This window comes from Coccomyxa subellipsoidea, assembly GCF_000258705.1.
Source record: "Coccomyxa subellipsoidea C-169, whole genome shotgun sequence".
Classification (NCBI taxonomy): domain Eukaryota; kingdom Viridiplantae; phylum Chlorophyta; class Trebouxiophyceae; family Coccomyxaceae; genus Coccomyxa; species Coccomyxa subellipsoidea.
The window spans coordinates 2,001,994-2,014,026 of record NW_005178037.1 but is presented as its reverse complement, the minus strand read 5'-3'; the positions used below and the strand labels follow the sequence as shown (position 1 = coordinate 2,014,026).

The following is a 12,033-nucleotide window of genomic DNA, read 5'->3' as shown; positions in this document are numbered from 1 at the left end:
GAAGAGCGGTCCCTGCTTGGCCACCGCTGCGATCCCTCTCTGCCCCAGTTGTTCGATGATCCCTGCCTGTTGCCGCCTCTCTCTTGGCCGCGGCTGCTGCCCCTGTCCCATGCTCCGTCCCCCCATGCATCCCTGGGTGGGCTCTGCTCCTCCTTACCCTCGGAGAGATCTGGTCGCCACCCGCTGCTGTTTCGTGAGTTGTCGCTCTCAGAGCTGCTCGGTCTGTCATTTTGCCATGACCTGTCGTGCACGCATCACTCATCATAACCACCTATTGATAGTTATGGTCAGAAAGAAACAGGCTGTTTGACAAACGGCAGGCAGAATGGCCAAACGTACTGTGTGCTTTGGGGGAGCAGATCCAGAGCGACTACCTGCCTTCAGATCCCCGATTCGAGGACCGTGTATTTGCGCTCTTTGCGGACGAATTCCAGCTGCTGGCACATCGGATGCTGTGTAGGCAGGGACACCTCCTCTGCCAGATCACCTGAGAACAAGCAGTTGCACCTTTTATATTTGAAGTGTCACAGACACTTAAATCGTACTTCCTAAATACCATGTGCTCATGAAAGGCAAGGTTGGAGGATTTTCATCGAGCATCAGCAAAAAAAGCACCTGCACGTTGTGCTTAGACCACATCCCTACATGCCTCATTCCGCAATCGTCTTTTGCACACCTACTACAGGTGCCACATTGTGTACGGATTTAAATAAAAATGGTGTAATCCAACATCACGAAGATGAGGGACTGCTCAAGGTGGAGATCTGAACTGCCGTCAGTCAACTCGGAGATCTTGGAACAGCAATCTTCGGTTTGTGGACGCCCTAGACAATTCTTCAATCGCCAGAGAAATATAAGACAGGTTCAGGAATGAATCATCTGCATTGTTTATAGACCAATGCGCCGGCAGCTGAAGGCCATCCCAATGGCGGGCAGCCCGTACGTCCGTGAGCCGGCTGCCCAGCGGGCACTGTCGCAAGAGCGATCAATCTTAATCCATTGAGCTGTTGCCTTTCGACTACCTGTGCTCCACATCTGCCAAAAACTCCTGAGGTTGTGTCTGCTGAAGGCTGCTGCCCGGTCTCCTTATCCCTTTTCGTTGCTATTCCCCATTTCGCAAGACGCAACAGGGGTCAGATCAAGTGCCCAGGGGTACAAAAGCAGCATGCCTGTCTCAGACGAAACTATAGTTGTAAGATTACGAGCCCTTCTTGAGGAGGTAGACCTACAGACAACGTCTGGTGAGTCCCTTTTTGGGCACTGGTTTGCTAACGCAGTCTGATGTTCGACCTGCCTGCTCCTGCTTTGGCATTTCAATGTCCCCAATGTGGAACATGGCAGTGGCATTGGGATTTGACATCTTAAATCGATGTTCCCTTGCAGAAAGGATACTTCGCGAAACTATCGAGGCGGAGTTGAACGAGGATCTGTCTGAGAGGAAAGCACTCATCCGTGAAGAGGTGCATGAGCCTATTGATCAATGCGGGTTTCGCATGAAAGGAACTGCTGCAAAGTGGAAGCATTGAAGATGGGGACTGTTTCACCGGTCAGAATCCGCATGTTTGAGTTTTTTAGCTGAACGAGTTGTATGTAGCACAGGTGCAAACGTACCTCTTGAAGCAACAAGAGGCCGAGGACGAAGATGCGGAGGAAGGTGACGACGCCAAAGAAAATGGAGAGTCAGCAGGTGATGCAGAGGACGATGATCACGACGACGATGGAGACGAAGAGGTGGAGGTGGAGGTGAAGAGGAAGAAGTGCGTCCAGGGCCACCTGCTTTTCCCTGTTGGAGTCAGCAGCATGCTCGCAGAACAATGCGATATAGATGCACAGTTCAAATTGAGCCTTCCTGTCTGCCCCCAAACAGGCCAAAGAGGAAAAGGAAGTCGGCATTTGGCAGCAAGCTGTCTGCAGACCTGCAGGCCTTCTTGGGCCAGGAGAGCATGCCCCGCACAGAGGTGATTGAAGACGCAGACACACCAGCAGAGTTGAATTTCTTAACCATCAAATTTGGGCGGAGCCGCATCAGAAGCTGTGGGCCTTTGCACAGGAAAAATGCGAGGTTGGAGCAGAACGTGTTGTGAATGCCCCAGGTGGTGAAGAAGATGTGGGAGTACATAAAGGAACACAATCTGCAGAACCCCAACGACAAACGGAAGATCATACTGGACGACAAGCTGAAGACCATCTTCAAATCACCACTTACAATGTTTTCAATGAATAAGCAGCTGTCGCGGCATGTCTACGTCGACGGTGAGGCCTCTTATACTTCTTTTAAACATGCCTTTCCTCTTCTGTGCAAGCTTAATCAGGACATAACCAGCCCTTGGATATGGGGCCTTTGGCTTTGGAGAGAAGAAGGCAGCACATGCAGTGCGAACATCGCCGGCCAATCTCACACAATGCTCAATCAACATTGAAGTCTAGATGCAACAATATGAAGCTGATTGGATGACTGGAGACCTCTCTATCTTCAGACTCCATCAAATGAAAGAGTTTAGACGGCCAGAGACAGAGGAACCCTTCATGTGTCATGCAGATTCCATAGGGAATGATGAGGCGGAGGAGGAAGAGGAGGAGGAAGATGATGACAAGGACGATGATGAGGCACCCACGCCTAAAAAGGCACCCAACAAGCGCAAGACAGGGGGGGCGCAGAAGAGCGGCGACGCGAAGGAGCCCAAGAAGAGACGGGCGTCTTCCAACGGCAGCGGCGGCGGCAGCGCGCTGTCAGCACCCATGCAGAAGTTTCTGGGCGTGGAGAGAATGGCCCGGCCACAGGTGAGAGCACACACGGATGTTTTAAATCTCTTTTTCGGAAAATGTGTCAGAGGAACATCCCATCTGGAATTTATGGCACACTGAGTAAAACATCGGGATGATATGTGAGACGTGTAGCTGATCCAAGTGCTGCACAAAGAAAGTCCCGTGTGACAATAATGTTGCTGTATTTACATGTCTGCAGCTCCTTGCGGTCGAGGGTGTAGATATGGGGTGGCATGAATACTTCTAATGCTGGGGGCCTGCTTGATTAGGCTGTGAACGCTCAGCAGAGATGGGCGGCTGTGCTGCAGGTGGTGAAGCAGCTGTGGGAGTACATCCGGGCCAACAACCTGCAGGACCCCAACGACAAGAGGACCATCCTAGTCGACAAGAAGCTGGGCACCCTGTTCACGAATCCACTTACGATGTTTACCTTAAACAAGCAGCTGACCCCGCACATCCTGAAGGGCCAGTGACTTGTGTGGTGGAAAGCGCGGCGCCAGACTCGTGGATAGGACGGCATGGGAAGATGCCTTGGAGGAGAGATCTTATTGTTCTTCTCTTGGACGCAATTGAGCATCCAACGGCTATCTACTTCGCTCCCATCTGTCCAGAACTATGTGCTGCAGCATTGACTGGTGACAAACGAGCTGGCGAGAGTTGAAAGCCAGGGTTGCTGGTTACAGCATGCGGGCAATTTTGAGGTGTTAAATAGTTGTAGAGTTGAACAAGTATCTATTTGTACTGCTAGATAGCTTAGCATCCATGCATCTATCGACAGTGATTACAGTAATCACTGTATACTGTTGTATGCCACCTTACGCATGCAGCATGATAATTGCCAGACTCAGGCCAGCATTGTATCAGCACCGCCTGTTGACATGTTAGAAAGCAGCCATCTGCTGGAGGTTGCTACTGATTACAAATTGCAGTGCAACATGACACACGGGTCTGAAGGTGAATCATGCCAAATCAAGTGCTGTAAAACTCTGACATTATAATGCCTCTAGATTTCAAAGACCACAGTTCTGTTGCCATTCACCATGACGCTGTCACTGAGCACAGACCTCAGTGCCCTAGCCAGCACCAGCCTCTCCAGATCCCTACCCTTGCGGATCATGTCCTGCACACTGTCCCTGTGGGATATCCTCGTCACGTCCTGCACAACAGAATCACCAACTCCTGTTATGTCAAGCTCCCAAGGAGCAATGGGCACTCAATAGCTGTCCACCACAGCATCCCTGACATGGTGCTTGCAGATAAACTGGATCATACAGGGCTCGTTGGATGCCAACCTGACTTTTAAACATATGTGCAAGGCGGGAGCAGAGAAAGGATATTGATACAAAGATCACCTGCTCGATTATGGGGCCTGCGTCAAGCTCACTGGTCGCATAGTGGGCTGTGGCTCCAATCACCTTCACACCCCTCTCATACGCTCTGTGGTATGGCTTGGCCCCTGCACCAGAGAAAGTGTGCTCAGGTCAACACCATTGTGATGCTCCACCTGGCAGGGCAAGCCCATGAACAAACTGGAACATGCGCTTTCAGGGACTGAACTGTCGTGACTGCCGGTGATGTGTTACAGGATGGCAGAATACCATTAGCAAGGCTTGCCAGAGGACTCTACATCAACAGGAATTCTGAGTTCGCTCTGCTTGCAAAGGGAAGGGTACAGCATGAAAACAACAGTGTATGGAGAGGCATGGGCAGGTTCACCTTCAAAGGCTGGCAGGAAGGAGTGGTGGATGTTGATGGTGCGCATGGCATTGCGCGAGCAGAACTCCTCGCTGAAGATTTGCATGTACCTGGCCAGCACTATCAGGTCCACGCCCAGCTCCTCCAGCAGCGCCTCTATCTGTGCCTCCTGCAATACAATATGAACGCCACATCCTGAGAACTCATTACTACTGCTCAGTCACAAGTCCTGGGGCAAGGGTGAAGCCTCTTTGGCACATCCTAAGGACAAAGGAGCCTGCCACCAATCAGGAGGCAGTGCTCCTATCAAATTGCTCAGGGAGCGCCTCACATCAGGTGTGCGCATGGTAGTGGTCACTCATGGGAATTGAAATTCAACAAAGAGATCATGAGGTCACCTGTGAGCGCTTCCCCTCAGGACCGCTGCCAGGGGCAACCGGCAGGTGTTTGAAGGGGATGCCAAAGGAGGTAGCAATGCCCTCCAGGTCCGGGTGGTTGCTGATGATTATGGGAATCTCACACTTCAGCTCCCCTGCAGCACATAAATGGCGCCTCATATTGATGCCACACTTCACATGCCTTGCCTGTTGCACCTCCATCAGCATCATGCCATCAGTCCAACAGAAAATCTGCAGGACTGTTCCCAACGCTGCAAATTACTACCTCACAGTGCGCTTCTCATCAGTCATGACAGACCACAATCTGAAGCCGAGACCATGCAGCAAAAAGCTGGGCTGACTGGGGGTTACAGTCGACCCAGACCTTCTCCTCATCTCTGGCGCATTTTTTGACTGCATGCATGCATATTTCTTGTCTGCACTGCCTAAGGGTTGGGTGTGGCTTTCCTTTGGGAGCCATTTTGGCCGCCTGCGCTACTTGTCTCTAAAATATGTGAGAGCTGGGGCGGACCTGCCCTGTGGCGGATGAGGATGTCATAGAGGCAGTGGTCAAGGCGGCTGACGAGGATGGCCACGCGTTTGACAGCGCCGTCGTAGAACAGGCGCCACTCCATCCCAAACCTGTCCGCCACCTCAGCGATCGCGCGCTCCAGCACCGCCTTGTTGGCAGTGCCCACCACCATGTCCGTCAGGTCGAAGCGTATCCGCTGGAAATACACCCCCTCCTGCAGACACATGTGCCCCCATGTGCTGTCAGCATGTGCATGCTTGCGGTTTTTCTGCATTGCATACGTTTATGTAAGGTACAGTCAGCACGTTCATCCGTACTGTTCACTGGGACTCCGTGACAAAGCAGCTTGCTTGACATTTTAAGTGACGCATGCATGCCGCATGCACGCTGCATTGCGACAATGCAGCGTGAAGCAGCATACGTTCAACGCTGGTTGTCCGGGCATGCAGGCACGCATGCATGGCTGCTTGATTAATTGATTATTGGGTGTACTGCAGACTCTGAGATGTACTGCAGAAAAGAGCTCACCTCAGCTGTGAATTGGTCGGATGCCAGGATGTTGCAGCCGAGGCCATAGAGCAGCTGTGCCAGTGCCGCAATGACACCTTTGCGATCTGGGCACTTCACCATCTGCATACAGGGCAGCCCCACTTCAGTAGCAGCCAGTGTTGAGTCTCTATACCAGAAGAATCTGCCCCAAAGTGATGTGAGCTGACTGCACAGAGTGAACGTACCAGTGTGGCTAGATGGCTTTCAGCACCATTGCTGTCAGCCTGTGGGGGTGTAGCAGTAGCAGGGTGGCTTCCATTGCCAATATGTCTGACATTTGCGTCCAGCCGCTGAGAAGCTCCTGGATTTACAGCCAGGATCGTGCAATCTACAGAGGAGGCTGATTTGTTTAGAGAGCCTGCCGATGCCAGCGATCTCAACCTTTTGTGGCACGTCGCTCTGTTTTTAGCAATTAGGGGCGAAATGTGCAAGCAAGCATGATAATGGTCGGCCAGCTGTGAAAGCGCAGGGCTAGTAAAAAGGGATTTGGGGCCCATGCTCCCAACAAAAGCCTACACAAGAGCCTGAGATTGTAGCTTTTGCCTTCGAATCAACAATGTGATATCATTTATAGCGAAGTGACAATCTGATCAGAACATTTACAAATGATCGAGTGCATGATCTGAAAGCTGTCCGCCGCTGCCCCGCCGCTGCAGACGTTTCAGACGTAACCGAAGGATAGACTCCCAAATTCCTTTGACGAGGCCTACGGCGTGATAAATCTCTATAATGACCAGTTTATGGCATCAACAACTCATCTAGATCCTGTTACAAAGAACGCAATTGTAAGATAGGACTATGCAGAAGACGTGCAGTGTGGTTGTCCGTGTGCGGCCGACCAGAGAGGGTGCATGCGATCAGATCCAAACAGTAAATGGCTCAGAGGTAATACTTTCAAGGTTAGGTACGCATGCAAGCCTGACTTTAAGATTCCAAGGATGACAATGGTTGGCGTTTTTACAGGGGTCCACCATCTTCATACGAAAGGGAAGCGATGATGATGAATTGTTCCAGGTGATGCTCGCCTTCGAGAACCGGTGCCATTTTATTGGATTTTCAATCACCTGAGTGGTGTCTGCAATGGCTGTGCTCTTGGTGAACGATTTCGTTTGTTCTCGACAGTTCGGCTTCTCGCAATCGCTTGTCGATGCAACGCAAGAGGAGGCATACAAGGTGCTGCTCCTTCCGCTTCTGAAATAAACAATGCTGGGTAAACAATACTTGAACAACCTCATGAATTCAACCGGTGTTCCAGTTCCCTGAGGAGCAGATATATATCCTGTCAGGTTTGTGGTGAAGATGTGGTGAAAACTGTTCTGGATGGATTTAACGCAACGCTCATGGCGTACGGCCAGACGGGCTCTGGCAAAACGTATACAATGGCAGGTAATCCGGCTCTCCCTGTCTGTCTCCACTTGTGCCTCAGCCAAGCACCTTGTGAGTCTCATTTGTGACAGCCTTCTGCTTTGCGCAGGACCCCCTCCTTCACAAGGCCCCTTGCAAGATCAGGACCAGGGCATCATGCCACGAGCCATTGCACAGGTATGGAATTCCTACAGCCAAATTTGTCGGACTAGCTAGCTACAGAAACAAGGTCGAGTACGGGGGTATAGCGAGCAATGATTTCTCTCTGCGCACTGCAGTTGTTCAACCGCCTGCAAAGGTCGGAGTTCATGCAGTGGAGCGTGTCAGCGTCTTATGTGGAGATCTACAATGAGACCTTCCGGGACTTGTCAGAGCCGTCCACCAAAGCTTCGGACATCACGATCTTTGAGGAGCAGTGAGTGTGCTGGTCCACATTTTTCCGGAAACAGCATGCATGCACAGATCAGCAGAGATGTTGTGATAGGTGTCTTAAACAACATTGTGCTAAACATGGTGCTGTCACGCAGGGGTGTGGTGGCCCTGAACAATGTGCGCCGCATCAAGTGCAGCAATGCGGCTGCAGCATTGCAAGTTCTGGCAATGGTGAGCATCTCTTCTGAGCCCCGCTGTGTTGAAGTCCAATTTCTGTCAAGCCTGAGCCCCTCAGATCAGTTCCAACTGTCACAGATAGTACGCTGCCTGCATGTGACAGGGCCAGAGCAACAGAGCGGTGGCAGGCCACGCCCTGAATTCCAGGTCCTCCCGCTCGCACGCAATATTCACCCTCTGGTGCGAGACCATCAAGTCAGGTCGGTGCAGAACTCTCCTCTAGGGCCATCAAGGCAAATCTTGGCTCCAACACTTTACTCAAGCCCATCCAATGCTTGTCTATAAAGCTTGGTTCCCAATGGCCATGCTGAAGCTTAGAACACAGCAACAATATCTGATCTTGTACTGTGGCCCACAGAGGGGCACACATTCCTGAGCAAGCTCAATATGGTGGACCTGGCCGGATCAGAGCGCAGTTCCAAGACAGGCACAGAAGGGGCCATCGCCAAAGAAGCCATGTACATCAACAAGTCCCTGTCCTTTCTCGAACAGGTGCTGCCTCACTTGAAGCTCCTATCCATTGAATGCCAAGTGCATCTTGATGTACAGGTCCCCATGCTTGCTTCTACTTGCAATTGTCTGGTTTTCAAAATGAAAATTGAATGGGTGGAGAAGGCTGCTGAGTCAGCCGGTGCATGCATGCAGGTGATAGTGGCGCTGTCAAAAAAGGGCACCAAGCATGTGCCCTACAGGTCATCGAAGCTCACCCACTTCCTGAAGGACTCCATCGGAGGCAACTGCCACACCCGCCTCATTGCATGCATCTGGTCTGATGTGCGCCTCTGACCCCATGCCTGGACTGCATATCTGTTTCTTTCTGAAGCGCTGCAGGAATTTGACACGCTGCTAAGAAAGGCATCTATGAAAGAAGTACATGAGTGTTGGATCCTGCAATCTTGAAAGTTCGTGCACGGCACAGGCGGCCCAGTTGAACGAGACCATCTCGACATGCCGCTTTGCACAGCGGATGATGCAGGTGTGCACTTGCTCTGCAGGGCAGATCTGTCATTTACGTGAACTTTCCCGAAGCTTTAGATCCAGCTATTTATGTGGAATAGTGCTTCAGAATTCAGAGCAACTGACCAGGGCCGTCCAGTCACATTGTTGCCAGTTGCAATCACACAGTCTTGCTATTGCAGGTGACCGTGGACGCTCACAGGAATGGCGGGGGAATATCCGCGGTGCATGGCAACCTCATGAAGCTCGACCCTGCCCTGCAGCAGTACCTCACGGTGACCCCTCTGCATCCCTGGCATCTAAAATCACCATCAAGCCAGAGATGTGTGTTCTTTGCAATGATACTGTGCTGTGATGAGGAGCTGAGTGTGCATGATGTGGGCATGATGTGGGCATGCAGCAAATGACCGAGGCGGCTGTCACGCGCGAGAGGGCAAAGCTGTATGCCGAGGTGAAAGAGAACCTCCTGCGCCAGGCCGCCTCCAATGATCAAGATGAGCTGGCACTGCTCAGGAGCAGGCAAGTCACCAGACTCTCTTATACAAGCAGGGCATGCTGTCATGCTCAAAACATTACCATGACGTGCCTCAAAAGACAGCCCAGAGGCCTTAAACAGTCTTCACACAAACCGCACCTAGAAGAAGATAAAGACACAGAGAGAGAAAAAGAGGTATTACATCTTTGCAAGAAGAATTCTGATGAGATGTACCAAAAGAATTCAGAGAACCATTAAGAGTCTGAATGCTCGCTTGCTGAAGCCTTACTGCTGGGGAGTGTAGGGTGCAGTCTCTGCAAGCAGAGCTGGAGAGCCAGACAGGCAGGGCGGGCGCAGATGCTGAGTCAGCGGCTGAGCTGGAGGAGCTGCGCGCGACCGTGACGCAGCTGCAGGCCGGCTGCCGGTCCCAGGGCGCTGCGGAGACGGAGCGGCTGCTGTCAGAGCTCAAGTTCCTGCGGCAGCAGGTGCAGCAGGTGTGCTGCACAGCCTCGTCTCCCACTTCATCTCATGTCTCACCTCAGAAGGCTTGTCTCTGTCGTATGTGTGTGAGGAGTGCAATGCACCTCTCATGACAGATTGTATGCTTTGAGTGTATTTCTCAAACGGCTGTATCGATCTCTTCAAGAGCCCTGCCCTTGGCTTCAACTTGGTGACCGAAAGGTCTGTCCTTTTTCCCATTTCGTTCACAAGGGAGTTTTTAATCGGATATAAGAAAACTCCAATTGTTGGGGAGCCTTAATGGGCAGTTCCTGTGACAGATGAGCTGCGAGGAGTTGGAGAGGCGCTCATGCAGCAGCCGGGGCCTCAGCACCGAGGGCCCGGCGTCGCCACGCAGCGCTTCAAGCATAACATCCCCGCCAGCAAGCAGCACGGCGTCCATGCTCGACTCGGGGCCGTCAACGGCTGAAGACGCGAGCGGCCGGCCAGACACGCACTGCTCCGCCAGCAGCTGCCCGGCAGTTGCCAGCGGCGCTGACTCCGACGATGATGACAAGCAGCGGTGCGCCCCCGGTGCCGCTGTCTGCTGAGGCTCCCAACAAAGAAGTATCACCGGCAACAGGGTACAATGCCAGCAGCACCCCACTGATGGACAGTGAGAGGATGGGCGCAGAGGGTTCTCAAGCTGTCTCTGTGGGTGGCTGGCAATCATGCCATGGTGTAAGCGCCCATGCAACTGATAGCAGGGAGCTCCGCTAAGAGGGAGAAAGACGCCCACATCATCAATTTTCCCTGAGCTGCAATGTTTGTGTCAGGTTGAGGGAGCGCGTCCGCGAATTGGAGGCAGCAGAGCGGCGGCTGAGGCAGCTTGAGGCCATCAGCGCAGCGCAGGAAGATGAATTGGTCCCCCACAACAATCAAAACAATCATTCCATTCTGCCTGATCGCGCCGCTTTCAAGACGCCCAGATCATCCTCTGGAGACTCGTTCTCCTCAGCACAGGATTGGGTAAAGCCAGGGCTCTTGAGCAGCCGTTTTGGGGTACATCTTTGAAGCTGCTACTTTAGTGCTAATGTGAGATCAATATGCCAATTTTGCATGCGAGCAATTCCTGTTCAAGTGACATGAGGTGTTCTTGGGGTTGTGCAGGGGCGCAAGCAGCAAGGTCCAGGGCTACTGCAGCGGATGTTCAGCAAGAGTGTGAAGCGCTCGGAGCATCCCTCCTTCGTGGGATTCCCCAAGAGGGACTTTGGGGAAGAGGCTCAGGAGGATGCAGCGCCCAGCATCGTCATCCTCAACTCGCTCACGCACGATCAACTGGTGGACCTCCTGAAGATGAGGGGAGCCACGACCTTCTGAAGTCTGGAGTTCTTGAGCATCAGAGCCACCAGGAAGAGGCATGTTTAAGGCATGTGTGCTTCAGGCCTTTGTATTTCCAATTCTCTGATTGTGGCAAGCTGAGCAAGGCTGCTTTGGTCTCAGTCAGCAACAATGATGTTGACATCACGAATGTGTGATAATTTCAGCAGAGCCCTTGCAATAGCGTTGTGCTCTGCTAATATCAGAGCTGCACACTGACACATGCATGATTTTTGTACTCCTGAAGCATAAATGGCTGGCAAAGATTCTGCCTTGTAAGCTGAAATTACTTTGTTACCAATACCACTTATCATGCATCATTTGATCCTGCCAGCATATGAAAGGCACTGGAGATACTTCAGTATCGACAGTAATACTGTATTACTGATGTCGTGTCGTGGTGTTTGAGGATTCGCAATGATCTCAACAAAACCTTCTTTCCACTGCTATATTAGTCTGCAAAATAGCCATCTGTGCATGGGAGAAGCGATCTTCTCGGAAACGAGTCCTGGTGACCGCTAAAGCCACATCTGTCGAACGAGAAGTAACGTAACAAGTGAACCGTTCGAACCACATACCTCGGCAAGGCCCGGATCGAATCGCGCGACAATTCTCCCTAATTTTTTTCCTTTTTCTTCTTTTCGGTATTGTCGTGATGACTCACGGTGTCCCAGCATGTTAAGACTCTCCCCATTCTGTTCCAGACAATTATGGGTCAGTCACATTTTTAGCCTCTATACTTGCAATGCTTTGGAGCTGGGTAATACATACCTCTTGCGTGCAGAGATTCACTAAAGAGATTGAATGCCCCCAGCTCACAAACAGCCTCAGGTCATGCATGTATGCCAGGATGGCAGCAACTTCGTGTGTCTTTGGCTTTGTTTTCAAGT

At 51.8% G+C, this 12,033-nt stretch overlaps 3 protein-coding genes across 3 annotated transcripts; 2 read left to right on the top strand and 1 right to left on the bottom strand.

The window, feature by feature from the left end:
• The first annotated feature begins 1,046 nt into the window (after positions 1-1,046).
• COCSUDRAFT_47205 (SWIB-domain-containing protein) lies at positions 1,047-3,762 on the top strand. Its single transcript, XM_005648735.1, has 7 exons — positions 1,047-1,241; positions 1,384-1,460; positions 1,600-1,757; positions 1,868-1,958; positions 2,094-2,253; positions 2,540-2,781; positions 3,075-3,762. Exons 1-7 carry the CDS (start codon positions 1,166-1,168, stop codon positions 3,237-3,239), a joined length of 969 nt encoding a protein of 322 aa, XP_005648792.1. The 5' UTR covers positions 1,047-1,165; the 3' UTR covers positions 3,240-3,762.
• A 7-nt stretch (positions 3,763-3,769) lies between these two features.
• On the bottom strand, positions 3,770-6,000 carry COCSUDRAFT_15029 (Formyltetrahydrofolate deformylase; the record flags this gene model as incomplete). The annotated part of the gene is made up of 6 exons (XM_005648734.1): positions 3,770-3,922; positions 4,119-4,222; positions 4,483-4,621; positions 4,860-4,993; positions 5,371-5,584; positions 5,899-6,000. The coding sequence occupies 6 exons, from the start codon at positions 5,998-6,000 to the stop codon at positions 3,770-3,772; spliced, it is 846 nt and encodes a 281-aa protein (XP_005648791.1).
• Positions 6,001-7,259: 1,259 nt separating this feature from the next.
• On the top strand, positions 7,260-11,143 carry COCSUDRAFT_62751 (P-loop containing nucleoside triphosphate hydrolase protein; the record flags this gene model as incomplete). The annotated part of the gene is made up of 14 exons (XM_005648733.1): positions 7,260-7,305; positions 7,394-7,461; positions 7,563-7,699; positions 7,812-7,887; positions 7,997-8,093; positions 8,252-8,385; positions 8,539-8,667; positions 8,813-8,869; positions 9,033-9,125; positions 9,251-9,373; positions 9,637-9,819; positions 10,105-10,346; positions 10,600-10,687; positions 10,934-11,143. 14 exons carry the CDS (start codon positions 7,260-7,262, stop codon positions 11,141-11,143), a joined length of 1,683 nt encoding a protein of 560 aa, XP_005648790.1.
• Positions 11,144-12,033: the final 890 nt, after the last annotated feature.